The 12,363-nt window shown below is 37.0% G+C and overlaps 3 protein-coding genes and 1 long non-coding RNA gene across 5 annotated transcripts in view; 1 reads left to right on the top strand and 3 right to left on the bottom strand.

Moving 5' to 3' along the window:
• LOC146462792 (uncharacterized) overlaps window positions 1-2,089 on the bottom strand; it is a 3,290-nt gene extending 1,201 nt beyond the window's left edge. The window contains exons 1-5 of the mRNA XM_085085159.1: window positions 1,595-2,089; window positions 1,196-1,388; window positions 486-625; window positions 284-393; window positions 1-146 (exon numbers count right to left, since the gene is read on the bottom strand). The exon at window positions 1-146 is cut by the window's left edge and continues 24 nt beyond it. Coding sequence (XP_084941285.1) covers window positions 1-146; window positions 284-393; window positions 486-625; window positions 1,196-1,388; window positions 1,595-2,023 — 1,018 coding nt within the window. The 5' untranslated portion in view covers window positions 2,024-2,089. The remainder of the gene's footprint in view (window positions 147-283; window positions 394-485; window positions 626-1,195; window positions 1,389-1,594) is intronic.
• Window positions 1-10,501, bottom strand: part of LOC146462788 (uncharacterized) — a 26,439-nt gene extending 15,938 nt beyond the window's left edge. For both annotated transcript variants that reach the window (XR_014857040.1, XR_014857041.1), the window contains exons 1-2: window positions 10,334-10,501; window positions 3,693-3,809 (exon numbers count right to left, since the gene is read on the bottom strand). This is a non-coding gene — a long non-coding RNA (uncharacterized LOC146462788). The remainder of the gene's footprint in view (window positions 1-3,692; window positions 3,810-10,333) is intronic.
• Window positions 1-12,363, bottom strand: part of LOC146462787 (uncharacterized) — a 225,045-nt gene that overhangs the window by 160,646 nt on the left and 52,036 nt on the right. The window lies entirely within an intron of this gene.
• Window positions 10,685-12,326, top strand: LOC146462793 (uncharacterized). Its single transcript, XM_085085174.1, has 2 exons — window positions 10,685-10,884; window positions 11,617-12,326. The coding sequence occupies exons 1-2, from the start codon at window positions 10,704-10,706 to the stop codon at window positions 12,324-12,326; spliced, it is 891 nt and encodes a 296-aa protein (XP_084941300.1). The 5' UTR covers window positions 10,685-10,703.

A 12,363-nucleotide genomic window follows, 5' to 3' on the forward strand; every position in this document is an offset into this window, starting at 1 on the left:
CTGGAAATGAATATAAGTGACTTGGTATTCCTTTAGGCATCTGGGCATCTCTTTGGTGTCTTACTCTGTGTGAATTCCACACTGTCTCTCTGAATATGTTCATTTCTTTCTGGATCACAGGGATATATATGAAGGCCAACAGGTTTCTACAAGATATATAAAAACCAAACTGTAAAACAACCAACAACACTGACAAATAACAGTAATCAACCTTATAAAATATAAAATTGATAACAACAGTCACTATCCTTTGAAAGAAAAAGGTGTTAAAAAATGAATGTACCTGTCAGTTTGATTGTTAGGATCATAATGTCCTCGCTCCAGCAACATCATTAACTGCCTTTTGAAAAACCTTTCCAATCGGTTGTGAAGTTCCCGCCACCATCTTTCAATCTGTGTTTAAGACAGAATAGAGGACTTGGTCAGAAACTACCCTTTACTTGTATGATTTAACTTGAACTTAACAATAAACTACACAATAATACCTTATTACTTGTGGATGGGCCATAATGAACAGCATCAGTTCCATTACTAGCAGCATCTCCTTGTTGCCTCAAGTAAGAATGAATGGTGGCCATATAACCAGTTTCTGTTCCCTTGTCAAGCCTGAGATTATTACTAATGACTTGGGGAAAAAAGTAGATTCAGAACACAGAGACACTTTTCATCATAAGATGTACATCTCTTTGCTTGTAATAATGCAGTAAACCTGGTTACCAAGCATAATGAGTTACATATATATGAAGAAAAATTGTTATTCTTTTCCTTCATGGTTATCATTATTCTTTTCCTGTGTGAACTTAATCTGACTCAGCCTGTATACAATCACAATGCATGTCAAATCATAACTATGTTATTTATTATTCGTATTATTTAGTACAGTACCTCTCATTTCAATTCCTGTTAAATTATTGTGCTCAGAAAACTACTATATACTATGCTTCTTTACTTAATAAATCAGTCAATGTTACTCCTTCCTACAAACTGGAAAATTCTTAGAATTCAGCAAGGAAAATGTTTCTTCTTAGTTGTAAATATCCCTTTAGATAAATGAGAATTTGGAAGAATTACTTCTAAATTTCACTGAGCCCACAAGTCAGGTTGGGGAGAAAAAAGTGTGTGTGTACAGGAGGGGAAAGGAAAGGGTTGGGGTAAAGAAGACCGAGATTAAAATTGACTGGTGTACATATCTCACCTTTTGACTCATACAAGTGTTGTAGATACCACCTTCCAATAATTTTGGGGTCGGAGTTTGAGGTCCAGAGCTTTAAGTACAGTATATATCCACTATATGCATCTTGGAGTCCATATACAGCCAAGGGGAATGTAGAATTCATGAATCCCATTAGTTTATCGTGACCATCACCAGAATGAGTATGATTTGGCCCCTGTAGTACATTACAACAAAGATCCCTTATAACATTTTCAGTGAGTACAACAATGAATATACAAAAGAGAAATCGACAACGTAACACCCCACAGGTACAATGTGTAAAGAATAATCAAGTGGCTTTACTTCAAGGTAAAAGAAAATAGGTATTTCAGAGCATAAATTATGAGCACTGCTGTCTGCTGTTATAAAGAAGACACTTACCATTGATGTGAAAGTACCGGCAGCTCCTCTCTTGTGCTTTCTTTTCCCCACACCTCCCCTCCGTTCAAGACCATCCGGATCTAATTCAGTCATTAAATCGTAGACCAAATTTCGAGGCACTGCTAGTTGGTGCTGTTCCCGTATCTTGCGTTGCATAGAGCGGTAACCCAGAAGCTGGCCTGGCCCTTGTAGTTCACTCTGCAATGCTGCTTCTACCTCCTTCAGGTCGGTATTGTATTCAATGTACTTGATATCAAAATATGCCAATCTCCTGCTTAAAGTTCCTAAGCTCCAAGCATACTGGGCATAATCTCGGGACACAAAGTCTAAAATTTCCCTTCTAGACAAATTCTGAAGTATGTATCGCTTTAAATCTTGTTTTAATTCAGCGTCCTCTTGCCAATCTGGGTTTCTTATGCGACTGGCCATATTAAACTCGTTGGTAATATAGACTACGTCCGAACTGGAGCGTTGTCAGACCAACACAAGTAATTTAATTAAACGCAGCGAGTCGCGCTCTTTTTGCGCGGGAAACAGCTATCCGCTGGCCTACAACGTCAGGTACTTCATGTACTGGGTCCTATCCGCTGCCCGGAAACGTCGCGGGCTATGAGAACACTGGGCCAGTCGTACAAAACTTAAATTGAGTTTTGAAACGCTATGAGAACGATGGGCCAGTGTGTGGACCACTGTTCTCATAGTTATTTCACAAGGATATCCTTTCTTTATTTTGATTTTTGGGGTTGAGATTTTACTGTTGTTTTCAATGTCCATTTGAAATAATATTTTCTATTTGCATTCAATGTACATGTATGTTTTTCCCATTTATTTTTATCACATTTTTTTTAATTCATAAATTTTTTAGTTTGTTTTCAAGCTGTTTTTTTTTTATCTATTTATTTTTAAAACAATAAGAAATTATATTTTGTTTTTATTTAATTTTGACATTATTTCTAAAATTTACGGTTTGTTATAACATTTTGACTGTTTTTCCTTATGAGAACAGTGGGCCACCATACACACCATAGCTTGTTAAAATTGGGTTAACAGACCTGCACGACTCCCACTGTGTGTCCGTTGTTTTGTGGGTTTTCGAAGGAATAATTATAATTAATTAATTGTTGTTTAGTCGATCCAATTTTAACACCATACATTGAACTCTTTTTTTATGCTTTGGTGACCTCTGGACTGAGATATGTTAGATAATTTTTATAGCAATAGTGGCACATGCTCAACGTGCACAGCTATGTTTTTGATGAAAAAGTTTTTGTCGCAATGAAAGAAAACACAAGCAATGAAAGTATAAGAATATGGAAATGAAAAAGGCAAACTGCTGCTAGCAGGTTTAACTCCAAAGGAGTACAGATGTAATAAAATAAATAGATAAATATAAATGAATAAATAAAGTACTTGCATGCTCAACCTCTGGACCTCTGGTGACCTCTGGACTGAGATATGTTAGATAATTTTTATAGCAATAGTGGCACATGCTCAACGTGCACAGCTATGTTTTTGATGAAAAAGTTTTTGTCGCAATGAAAGAAAACACAAGCAATGAAAGTATAAGAATATGGAAATGAAAAAGGCAAACTGCTGCTAGCAGGTTTAACTCCAAAGGAGTACAGATGTAATAAAATAAATAGATAAATATAAATGAATAAATAAAGTACTTACATGCTCAACGTGCGCAGCTATGTTTTTGATGAAAAAGTTTTTGTCGCAATGAAAGAAAACACAAGCAATGAAAGTATAAGAATATGGAAATGAAAAAGGCAAACTGCTGCTAGCAGGTTTAACTCCAAAGGAGTACAGATGTAATAAAATAAATAGATAAATATAAATGAATAAATAAAGTACTTTGTTTAAGTGTCAATGTATTGATAAATAAATTTTACCACAGGGTAGTGGGGAAACAATCTCACAGATTCAGCTTGGGTAAACATGTACAAGTACAATTGTGTTTCAGAACTTTTACTCAAGAGATGTTATACCATGGGCTATTTTCAAGTAAACAATAATAATTTTGTACATGTATATTAACACACATCTTGAACCCATACAGTGCATGTCAAGCGAGTGTTAATTAATGTGAACTGACCTCAAAATACAAACAGCTACAGCAAAAGTCAGCAATTCATCCACTATTTTGAGATTGTAATCACTGCATGAGCATGCACTGTGGTGTTTCCATCTTGTTTCACAATGGCATTCAAATCTGTAAAAGAAAACATGAAGGAACTCTTTATTCCTCTGGCAACTGGTATCAATACTAACAATATCAAAGCCAAGCACGTCACAAAAAAGTACACTGTACATGTACAGTTTTCGAATGAAAAATAATCAATGGCCTCTGTTTTTCAGGAAAAGAGGCTTCTGTACATAATTAGGCCAGTATTGCTGCAAAACAGCCCTTACAACCAGCAGGTAAAATTTTCAGGAACACCAGAACATCCTGAAACACCCCCAAAAACCTGGAACACCCCCAAGAAAAGCCAAAACACCTCCCAGAAAACCAGCAACGCCTTAGAATTTGTTTGTAAAATTAAATACTCAGAACACCTCCACTCATTGAAGTGAACTAAGAAACCAGCTGCTGAGGAAGAGCCCTCAAAACATCTGGACATGTTATCCGAATTTTAAAGGACATAAGTTGATTTTCACCTTCACAATCTCAAAAATATTTATGCAAACACTGCACATTCACATATTTTAATTTTTTTGCAGCATATTTACAATTATAATATTATAGGAGTGAGTAAATGAGGAAAATAGGGGAAGAGAGGGGAATTAAGACCACCTCTCTCCCGGTTCCCCTGTCAGCTCATTCACGAGCCAGCTTTACTGTCCTGCCAAGTCTACTGATGCTTAACTGACTGAAAAGGGACTGCTCCTAGTCTATCCTCTCTTGCAGGAACTAATATCAGGTATAGTTCTCAAAATAGCTATTTGTGAAGCTGACTAAAAATATCTTTTGCTTTGAATCGTTAAAAATGCAAGATACATGTACAGTTTGTACTAAGTAATGTAAGACATTCTTCTAGTTGTTCTTTAAACCGTGAAAAGGAAAAACCTATTTCGCTTTAACACGTTTTTGCACTGTGAAAAGCACAAAAAAAGACAGTAAAAACTTATCATGTTGTTAGTTCTAACAAAAGACTCACATGGGTGGTTGGATGGTTGCATCTCTGATACGCCATCAGGAGTTCGGATTTTTTTTCCAAGTTTCAAAATTGATGCAAAAACTAATTATGTTAATTAACATTTAAGTAATTTATTTAACAGGCATGCTATCTGACATTTAAATCAAATAATGAAACTCTAACCCTCTACAGAAACAATTTACAATGACATCATTCACGATGCTTGAACTCCCTCCCCCCAGAAGCATCTTTAAAAAGAAATACATACTTCAATAAGTACCTAATAGGTGGGAATAATACTGGTTCTTCATAATGCTACATTGCATACCAACAATACGGGATAAAGACCAAATCCAGTGAACAAAATTATTAAGGGCACACAATATAAAGTAAAGACTAATGTATCATCCAGTTTGACTGACAGCAAGTTTTACGTGTGTATGTGCGTGTTCTATTGTGCTTTTAAAAAATTTAATTTTTCATGACATCATTTGCCTTATAATGTTTTAGGTAAAATTCATTTTAACAACACGAATCCATTCAGAAACATTTTATACAATCATTCTACTGTAGGATCAAATCATGATTTTAAAACTGCTTCCTTTTTCTACGATATCATTTCACATTTGATACTTTAATTGCACCAAAAGGATGTTTAAGTTCCTGTGGTAGTGCTCAGAAAGCAGTGTCATTAAAGAAAGCAACAAAACGTGAAGTATTTGAACATCTCATGTCTTAAGTATTTTAAATTTATTGTTCCTATACAGGTTTCTTATTTTCATATTTCTTTGCGTTCCCTATTTTTTACAGGTGTTCTGAGTCTTTCTTCTTAGAGAGTTTGCGCTGTTCCTGGGAGGTGTTCTGGGTTTTCTTGGGGGTGTTCAGGGTTTTTGGGGGATGTTCCGGTGTTCCTGGAATTACTACAAGCACAGTTACAACCCAAATGTTTATATTATGCGCAGATGTAAAATGAAACTACAGTATCTACAAAATGATATTGCGTCATTTTAAATAAAAGAACGATACTAATTACAGAGGAAACCCTTGTGAGAATTTTTTTTTTTAACTCTGATGTACCAGGTATAAAATTGATCTCCTGAGTTATTGTTTGCATGTTGAGATATTCAGTAGTTTGTCAACAAAAAAGATGAAATTGAAGCTTGATGTACATGTAATGTCCACTCTCAATGTGTGAAAAAAAAATGTATTTTAGTGAAAATGGATGACAATAGGCTATAACGATCAATACTTTCTCAAACGAACCATCGCTAGCAAAAAATTGAAACTTTTGATTTCTATTTACATGTAAATGTCTTAAATCAAGAGGGCAGTGCATTGTTGTCAGTCATCTATATCATCTCCGTTTCCAGCTGAGACGAACGAGGACTTTCACACGTTCCGATGCCTATCTGTTCGTATTAATTTGCATTTCAGTAATAGACTAGTAACCTGAAAAATGCAAGCAAAATTCGAACTTTTTTCATAAAGCTTTTTTTGCAAAACTAACTATTCATGGCTGCATAAAAGCCATTAAAAATCCATGGACTCAATTTTCATGTCCACATGGTTTTTACCCATCAGTAATGTTGCTCACCAGCTGATCTGATACTTTTAGCAGTTTTAGTAAAATCAAAAAGCCTTTCTTTACAAATCTGTAGACTTTCACGATGCCTAGCACAATATATTAAAGAAGACCTGTTGAATCTTGAATCAAACTTAACCCAGTGATGTCATTTACTTGCAATACCTAAATGATACTTCATTTTGCAATAAAAGAGGCAGAAAATATTTTTTACCGAATTGTTGTAAGCCAGATTGTTTCTCAAGGGAGCTATAACCCCAAATTTAGCATTTCAATTAGGTACAGTATTATTAATTATTAACTTTGGAAAAATATTAATCATAATAATTATTAGCTATTAATCTATCGCTTTCTTGTTTTTCGGAGCCTATACAGATCTGTAGATCTTCTAAGCTTGCACTGATATATTTTTATTTTGTACCACATGATTGTAATAATTCTGTAAAATTTTAGTTTTTTTTTTATTATTATGATTATTTTTTTTATTAGAGATATCCTAAATGTGATATGATAAAGTTATCTTATCTTACGGCATCTTATCTTATTAATATTATTATTATTCTGGGGACTAAAAATTTCCTTTCGCAACTAAAACAGAAGACTTGGTTGCCAAATGGCCACTTACTGAAAAATTTAACTTGGAGGGTTGCCTTATTAGCACAGCTCATAAACAAAAAATATATTCAAAATTAATGTTTGAATGTTTTGTTGAATGACAGTGATGTTTGTTGCTTTGCCAATTACAGTACTTTATAAATTAGGAATTTAACCTAGAGTTCAACTTTTCCATGAAATGAATAAATTCCACATTCTCGGGACAACTCATGGAAACATATTCAATGAACCCCGGACACATATGTTATTGAACTAGCCTGGGAAAATAATTATTGGCCAAGTTCTTTTGCCTGTTACAGGCTTTACCCCCTGGATAAACAGGACAATCCCACAATGTAACACTGTATTGCCAAGAGATCCAAGAGATTGGAGTGTGATTCCCATCAAAATTCAATCTACAAATACAGATGTTGTGTAAGAATTGTGGATTTTATGTTAGAATAAATTTTGTTTTGTCAAATTACATGTATTTTTCACTACAGCCTCTATTCAAATTCAAATTTTGTGGCAAAATTAATTTAATGTTGCAATGAATTTTTGAAGCCATAATGTCAAATGATATAAATTTAGTGACACAAAGCATTTTTGAATTAACAACAAATTTTTATGTTTACAAGTTTATTAAAATTATTTCTATACTGTGCGTCCCATTTTATAATGTGTCAAATTTTGTGCTCCATCAAATTATTTTTACTTGCACTTGAAAATGACCTTGGAGACTGGTCGAAACGTCTTGAATTTTTAGCGTTAACTTTGATCACAAAAACTATATCTAAGAAATTACTCGTAAATTAATTTTGTCACAAAATTGAAGTAAACAGTGCATTGGCTAGGATGTTTCGAAAACGAAGACCCCAAAAGCGAAGACCGAAGACCTAAGACCCCCTTATCGAAAACGAAGACCCCCTCATCGAAAACGAAGACCCCCTGATCGAAAACGAAGACCCTTTCGCCTCAGCTCAGACCTAAAGACAAATTCTGTCAAGTGCCTTTGTCAGTATTGACATACACAAGACAGCATTTGTATTAAACTGCGATTTAGGGGAAAATTAGGTATCATTACAAATCCTGGGAGGGGAAGGAGTGGGTTGACAATACTCGTGTTCGTTTACCTAAAACACGGAATCCGGAGTCCGGAATCCGGAATCCGGAATCCGGAAACCGGAAACCGGAATCTGGAATAAAAAAAAAACAAAAATGAAAATTCGTCGACATGAAAATTTCAACGAAGGTTAAAGTCACTTGGGAAACAGTTTTTATAGCTTTTGGAAAATTGTAATATCAGTCAGGAGCCTAGTGAAATTTTCAAAAGTTTCCCTTAGATTTCAATTGCTTAGGCAGTTGAGCCACTCATTTGGAATAAAGGTTCCCAATCTTCAAACGTACCCTTAAATACTCCCACACCTCTTCCTACTCGATAACGTTTCCTCCTGCCATAGCACGTAGATAGACAATGAAACGTAACTAGAAAAAAGAGTCAGTGTTGCGTTTATCACTCATCAACTCTTTGAAAGACTCACTGTCTTTGCATAATAATATAAAAAGTCTTGAAACAAATCCGTATTGGGGTGGCTTAGATTTCATCTTAAAAAAAAAAGCTTTGAATTGGCACCGACCCTGGGGCCCGTTTCTCGAAAGTCCCGATAATTAACTGGCCCGGAAAGCTGTTGTTGTTTACATTCAAGGTCGAGGTTTCAATAGTTTTGCAGATAATATGACAAAACTATCAGTTAACAAAACAAAATGGACTGGTTTGTTAGCTACGACCCGCACTTTTATTCTTTAGATTTTCATTTGAATATTTGATTTTGGGCCTAATAAGTTACCGGGACTTTCGAAAAACGGGCCCCTGGATAGACAGCGGGCAAAGTTATTTATTCATTTATCAACTCATCTGTCCGTCCGTCCGTCCGTTCGTTCGTACATTCTTTCATTCCCTTCGTTCCTTCGCTCACTCACTCACTCGGTCCTGGCTCTGTCATGCCTGCCGGCATACATTCGTACGTTCAATCATGTATGCATGTATTCATTTATGCACCTTTTTACAAAAGAGTGTCGAGCTGCCGGTACAAAGGAAACGTTTTATGTCGATGGCCTTTTTTGAAATACAGTAAGAACTTCAGGAGCCTGTGAACAATTTCCCATAATTTAGTAATCGCAATAGCAGGCTGTAGATAACAAATTATTTTATATCCTCTAATTCTAGATACCTTGGAAGCCGGTAGATCTATTGATTTTGATTTAGAGGTAATAAGTCTAAATATTTTAAGCCCCATTCCCACCCTCATGCCCAAACAATTTGTTGAGCCGTAATATACGTTAGTCACAATGTTATGACATGTGTAAAGATATATTTCCATCGTCACCATTGTGAATGCGCCAATTTGCCTACTGTGCCTGTCAAAACACCACCAATCGTACACATCCCTCTCCCCTAGCTTTTCCGAAAGAACGAAAATCCCCTACTCACAAGCCAATCAGCATATGGCAAGTTGCACAGAAAAAGAAAAATAGAAAGAAAAGAAAGTCTTTCCTGATTTACGGATTCCGTTTATTTGATTTTATAAAAATAGATAGGTGTCGTTTTGGTGTGTTTTAAAGTTTTACGCTTTAAAGGGACTGTCTTAGAATACTAACACTTAAGCAAACTTTTGAAAATTTCACTGGGCTCCTGACTGATATTATAATTTTTCAAGAGCTATAAAAACTGTTTCCCAAGTGACTTTAACCTTCGTTGAAATTTTCATGTCGACGAATTTTCATTTTTGTTTTTTTTTTATTCCAGATTCCGGTTTCCGGTTTCCGGATTCCGGATTCCGGATTCCGGACTCCGGATTCCGTGTTTTAGGTAAACGAACACGAGTATTGTCAACCCACTCCTTCCCCTCCCAGGATTTGTAATGATACCTAATTTTCCCCTAAATCGCAGTTTAATACAAATGCTGTCTTGTGTATGTCAATACTGACAAAGGCACTTGACAGAATTTGTCTTTAGGTCTGAGCTGAGGCGAAAGGGTCTTCGTTTTCGATCAAAGGGTCTTCGTTTTCGATCAGGGGGTCTTCGTTTTCGATCAGGGGGTCTTCGTTTTCGACGAGGGGGTCTTCGTTTTCGATGAGGGGGTCTTAGGTCTTCGTTCTTCGCTTTTGGGGTCTTCGTTTTCGAAACATCCCATTGGCTACCTGTTGCCGAACATCAATAAACTTAATCTGACAAAACAAAATTTACAGCTTAAGATGGTCGCCCAATCTATAAACAGATACGAACAGCATAAGTTTAATGTGATGACTGGTGTCAGTGAACAGTCCCGGCAAATCAAGAAATTCCGATGAAACAACTTAGCAAACTATTTTTATACACATCCAGGAAGCCAATAAGTTTCTTATTAGTTACTTCGATCTTACCTTTGTAATCAACAGCACTCGACCACATCAATGCGCGCAGCAACCCTTGCCTCGATAAAGCTTGCTTGCTGAGGAAAACGTGAGCCAAGCGATGACACGTTGTCAAGAAATAACACACAGCTTTGGCTTCTCTGACGCTGTACATGTGAAGCGAAAAGCCTTGAAGTCTGGACATGCCATTAGAGACAGCGCGTCACCCAGGCCGAAAATGCACTGGACACTAAAACTCAGAGAGAGCTGGTACCTAGTATTATAGGACGCCTGCTTGTTTTTAACTTTTAGCGGGAAACTTTGCCTGAATAAATATCTCGGTTCAATACACTCGAATAAACCTCAGTTATTTCATTGTTCGTATTCGATTCACGTGAAAATGAATGCTTCCGTAGAAATCCGCCGGCGACAAAAACCCCTAGCCTTCAAAGCAGAGATCGAGTGGTTCGCTAAAGGCTTTAATCAGCCTAAAACGAAGCGAGCGATCACCGCATCAACAATCGATGCCTTTCAAACTTTGATTTGGGATAAACCTGAAGACGATCTACTCCCAACATACGGTGAGTCCTTTAAATTTTCACTATCTGTTACCCTAGTTATTGCATATTTTGTTATGCTGAGGAGGACTTTCTTCATGCCGTCCCTCCACCACGAATATACTGCTCACGAATGAGACCATTTATTGATATCCGTGAAGTCGTATATTAAAAATAAACATGTCGTGACCCAGGGTTTCCTACAAGGTCAGTCAGCGCGCATTTTTTTAGAATGCATGTTAGCACCTGCCTCATGTTTTTCCTAGAACCACCCCTGTAAACAGTGCCATTGGATTGAATCTGACTTGAACTGTTTTAGAGGGAATGTTGTTGTTAGGGATAGGTGAGTAAAACACAGAGTGAAAGATCATTTTCTTGGGGGAGAAGGGTCAGAAAAGTTTTTACTTTCATGATGGGGGAGCCGAAAAAAGTTTTCCTTAATCCTTGAGGGGGATCCAAAAGTTCAACGTTTTGTTTTCCCATTTGCCACCTCCCCACCCCCCCTTCCTCCCTCCCCGAAAATAATGAATACTCCTTAAGGATATTATAATCTCATAATTGAGTCTCTCAACCAACTATATTTCAGTGCAATTCTCTCCAGGTTTGAACAACAGCAGAACTCCGAAGATATCAATTTTTTAAAAAAATATATAATTGGTACATCTAGCTATTGTTTCAAGGTATCGAGATGGAGTTCATATTTTAAAATTATATAACTAGTCATGACAAATTGCATGACATTTCTTTAACATTTAGGTTTGATTCCTAATGAGCTCTCCCGCCTAGCTGCATCAGGAAGTAGAGGGTGGCTGGCCACTGATCATGTGCAATGGGTCCTGAGCCAATTAAACACTATGCAGCCAGATACTATGGTTTTATGCCCTAACGCCATCGTCGATGTCGCAAATGAAATGGCCAGGAAAAGTAAACGTTTCAATTTTGGAACCCTGAAGCGACTCGTATTTGCCCTCAACGTTGGCAAAAACGCACAAGGCAAGACCTTCATCGGTGGGGCAAAAAACCCAGGTAATCACTGGATTCTGGTTGTTGTCGATCTGAGGCCATACAAGCGAATCATCTACTGTGACACGTTGGCCTGGAAACCTCCATCAAACATCCTAGAAATGGTGAACACCTTCACAGCCCACATACCCGGTGTAGGACGTTATGAAGATGTTCACCTTTTCTCGGCTCATTCCCCTATGGCCACCGGTCGGTTAGGCCATTTGTGCGACTGGCGATGTCGTAACTATCCATTGCAGACGTGCTCTGATATCTGTGCAGTTATTGTGTTGATCAGCGCAGCCCTGGCGGCGTTAGATAAGTCCCTTTTTCAGTACCTGATTGGCCCACACGAAAAAGAGGCAATATATCTTCAGCGCCCGACTCAACATGCTCACTATTTGAGACGTTGGCAAAAACGCACAAGGCAAGACCTTCATCGGTGGGGCAAAAAACCCAGGTAATCACTGGATTCTGGTTGTTGTCGATCTGAGGCCATAC

Source organism: Pavona decussata, unplaced genomic scaffold, assembly GCF_977016875.1.
Source record: "Pavona decussata unplaced genomic scaffold, jaPavDecu1.1 SCAFFOLD_184, whole genome shotgun sequence".
Classification (NCBI taxonomy): domain Eukaryota; kingdom Metazoa; phylum Cnidaria; class Anthozoa; order Scleractinia; family Agariciidae; genus Pavona; species Pavona decussata.

Bases quoted from the DNA above. Each gene is read 5' to 3' on its own strand.
- LOC146462793 (XM_085085174.1), top strand. From the start codon at position 10,704: ATGAATGCTTCCGTAGAAATCCGCCGGCGACAAAAACCCCTAGCCTTC. The intron at 10,885-11,616 runs GTGAGTCCTTTA...TTTAACATTTAG, and splicing joins CGATCTACTCCCAACATACG to GTTTGATTCCTAATGAGCTC.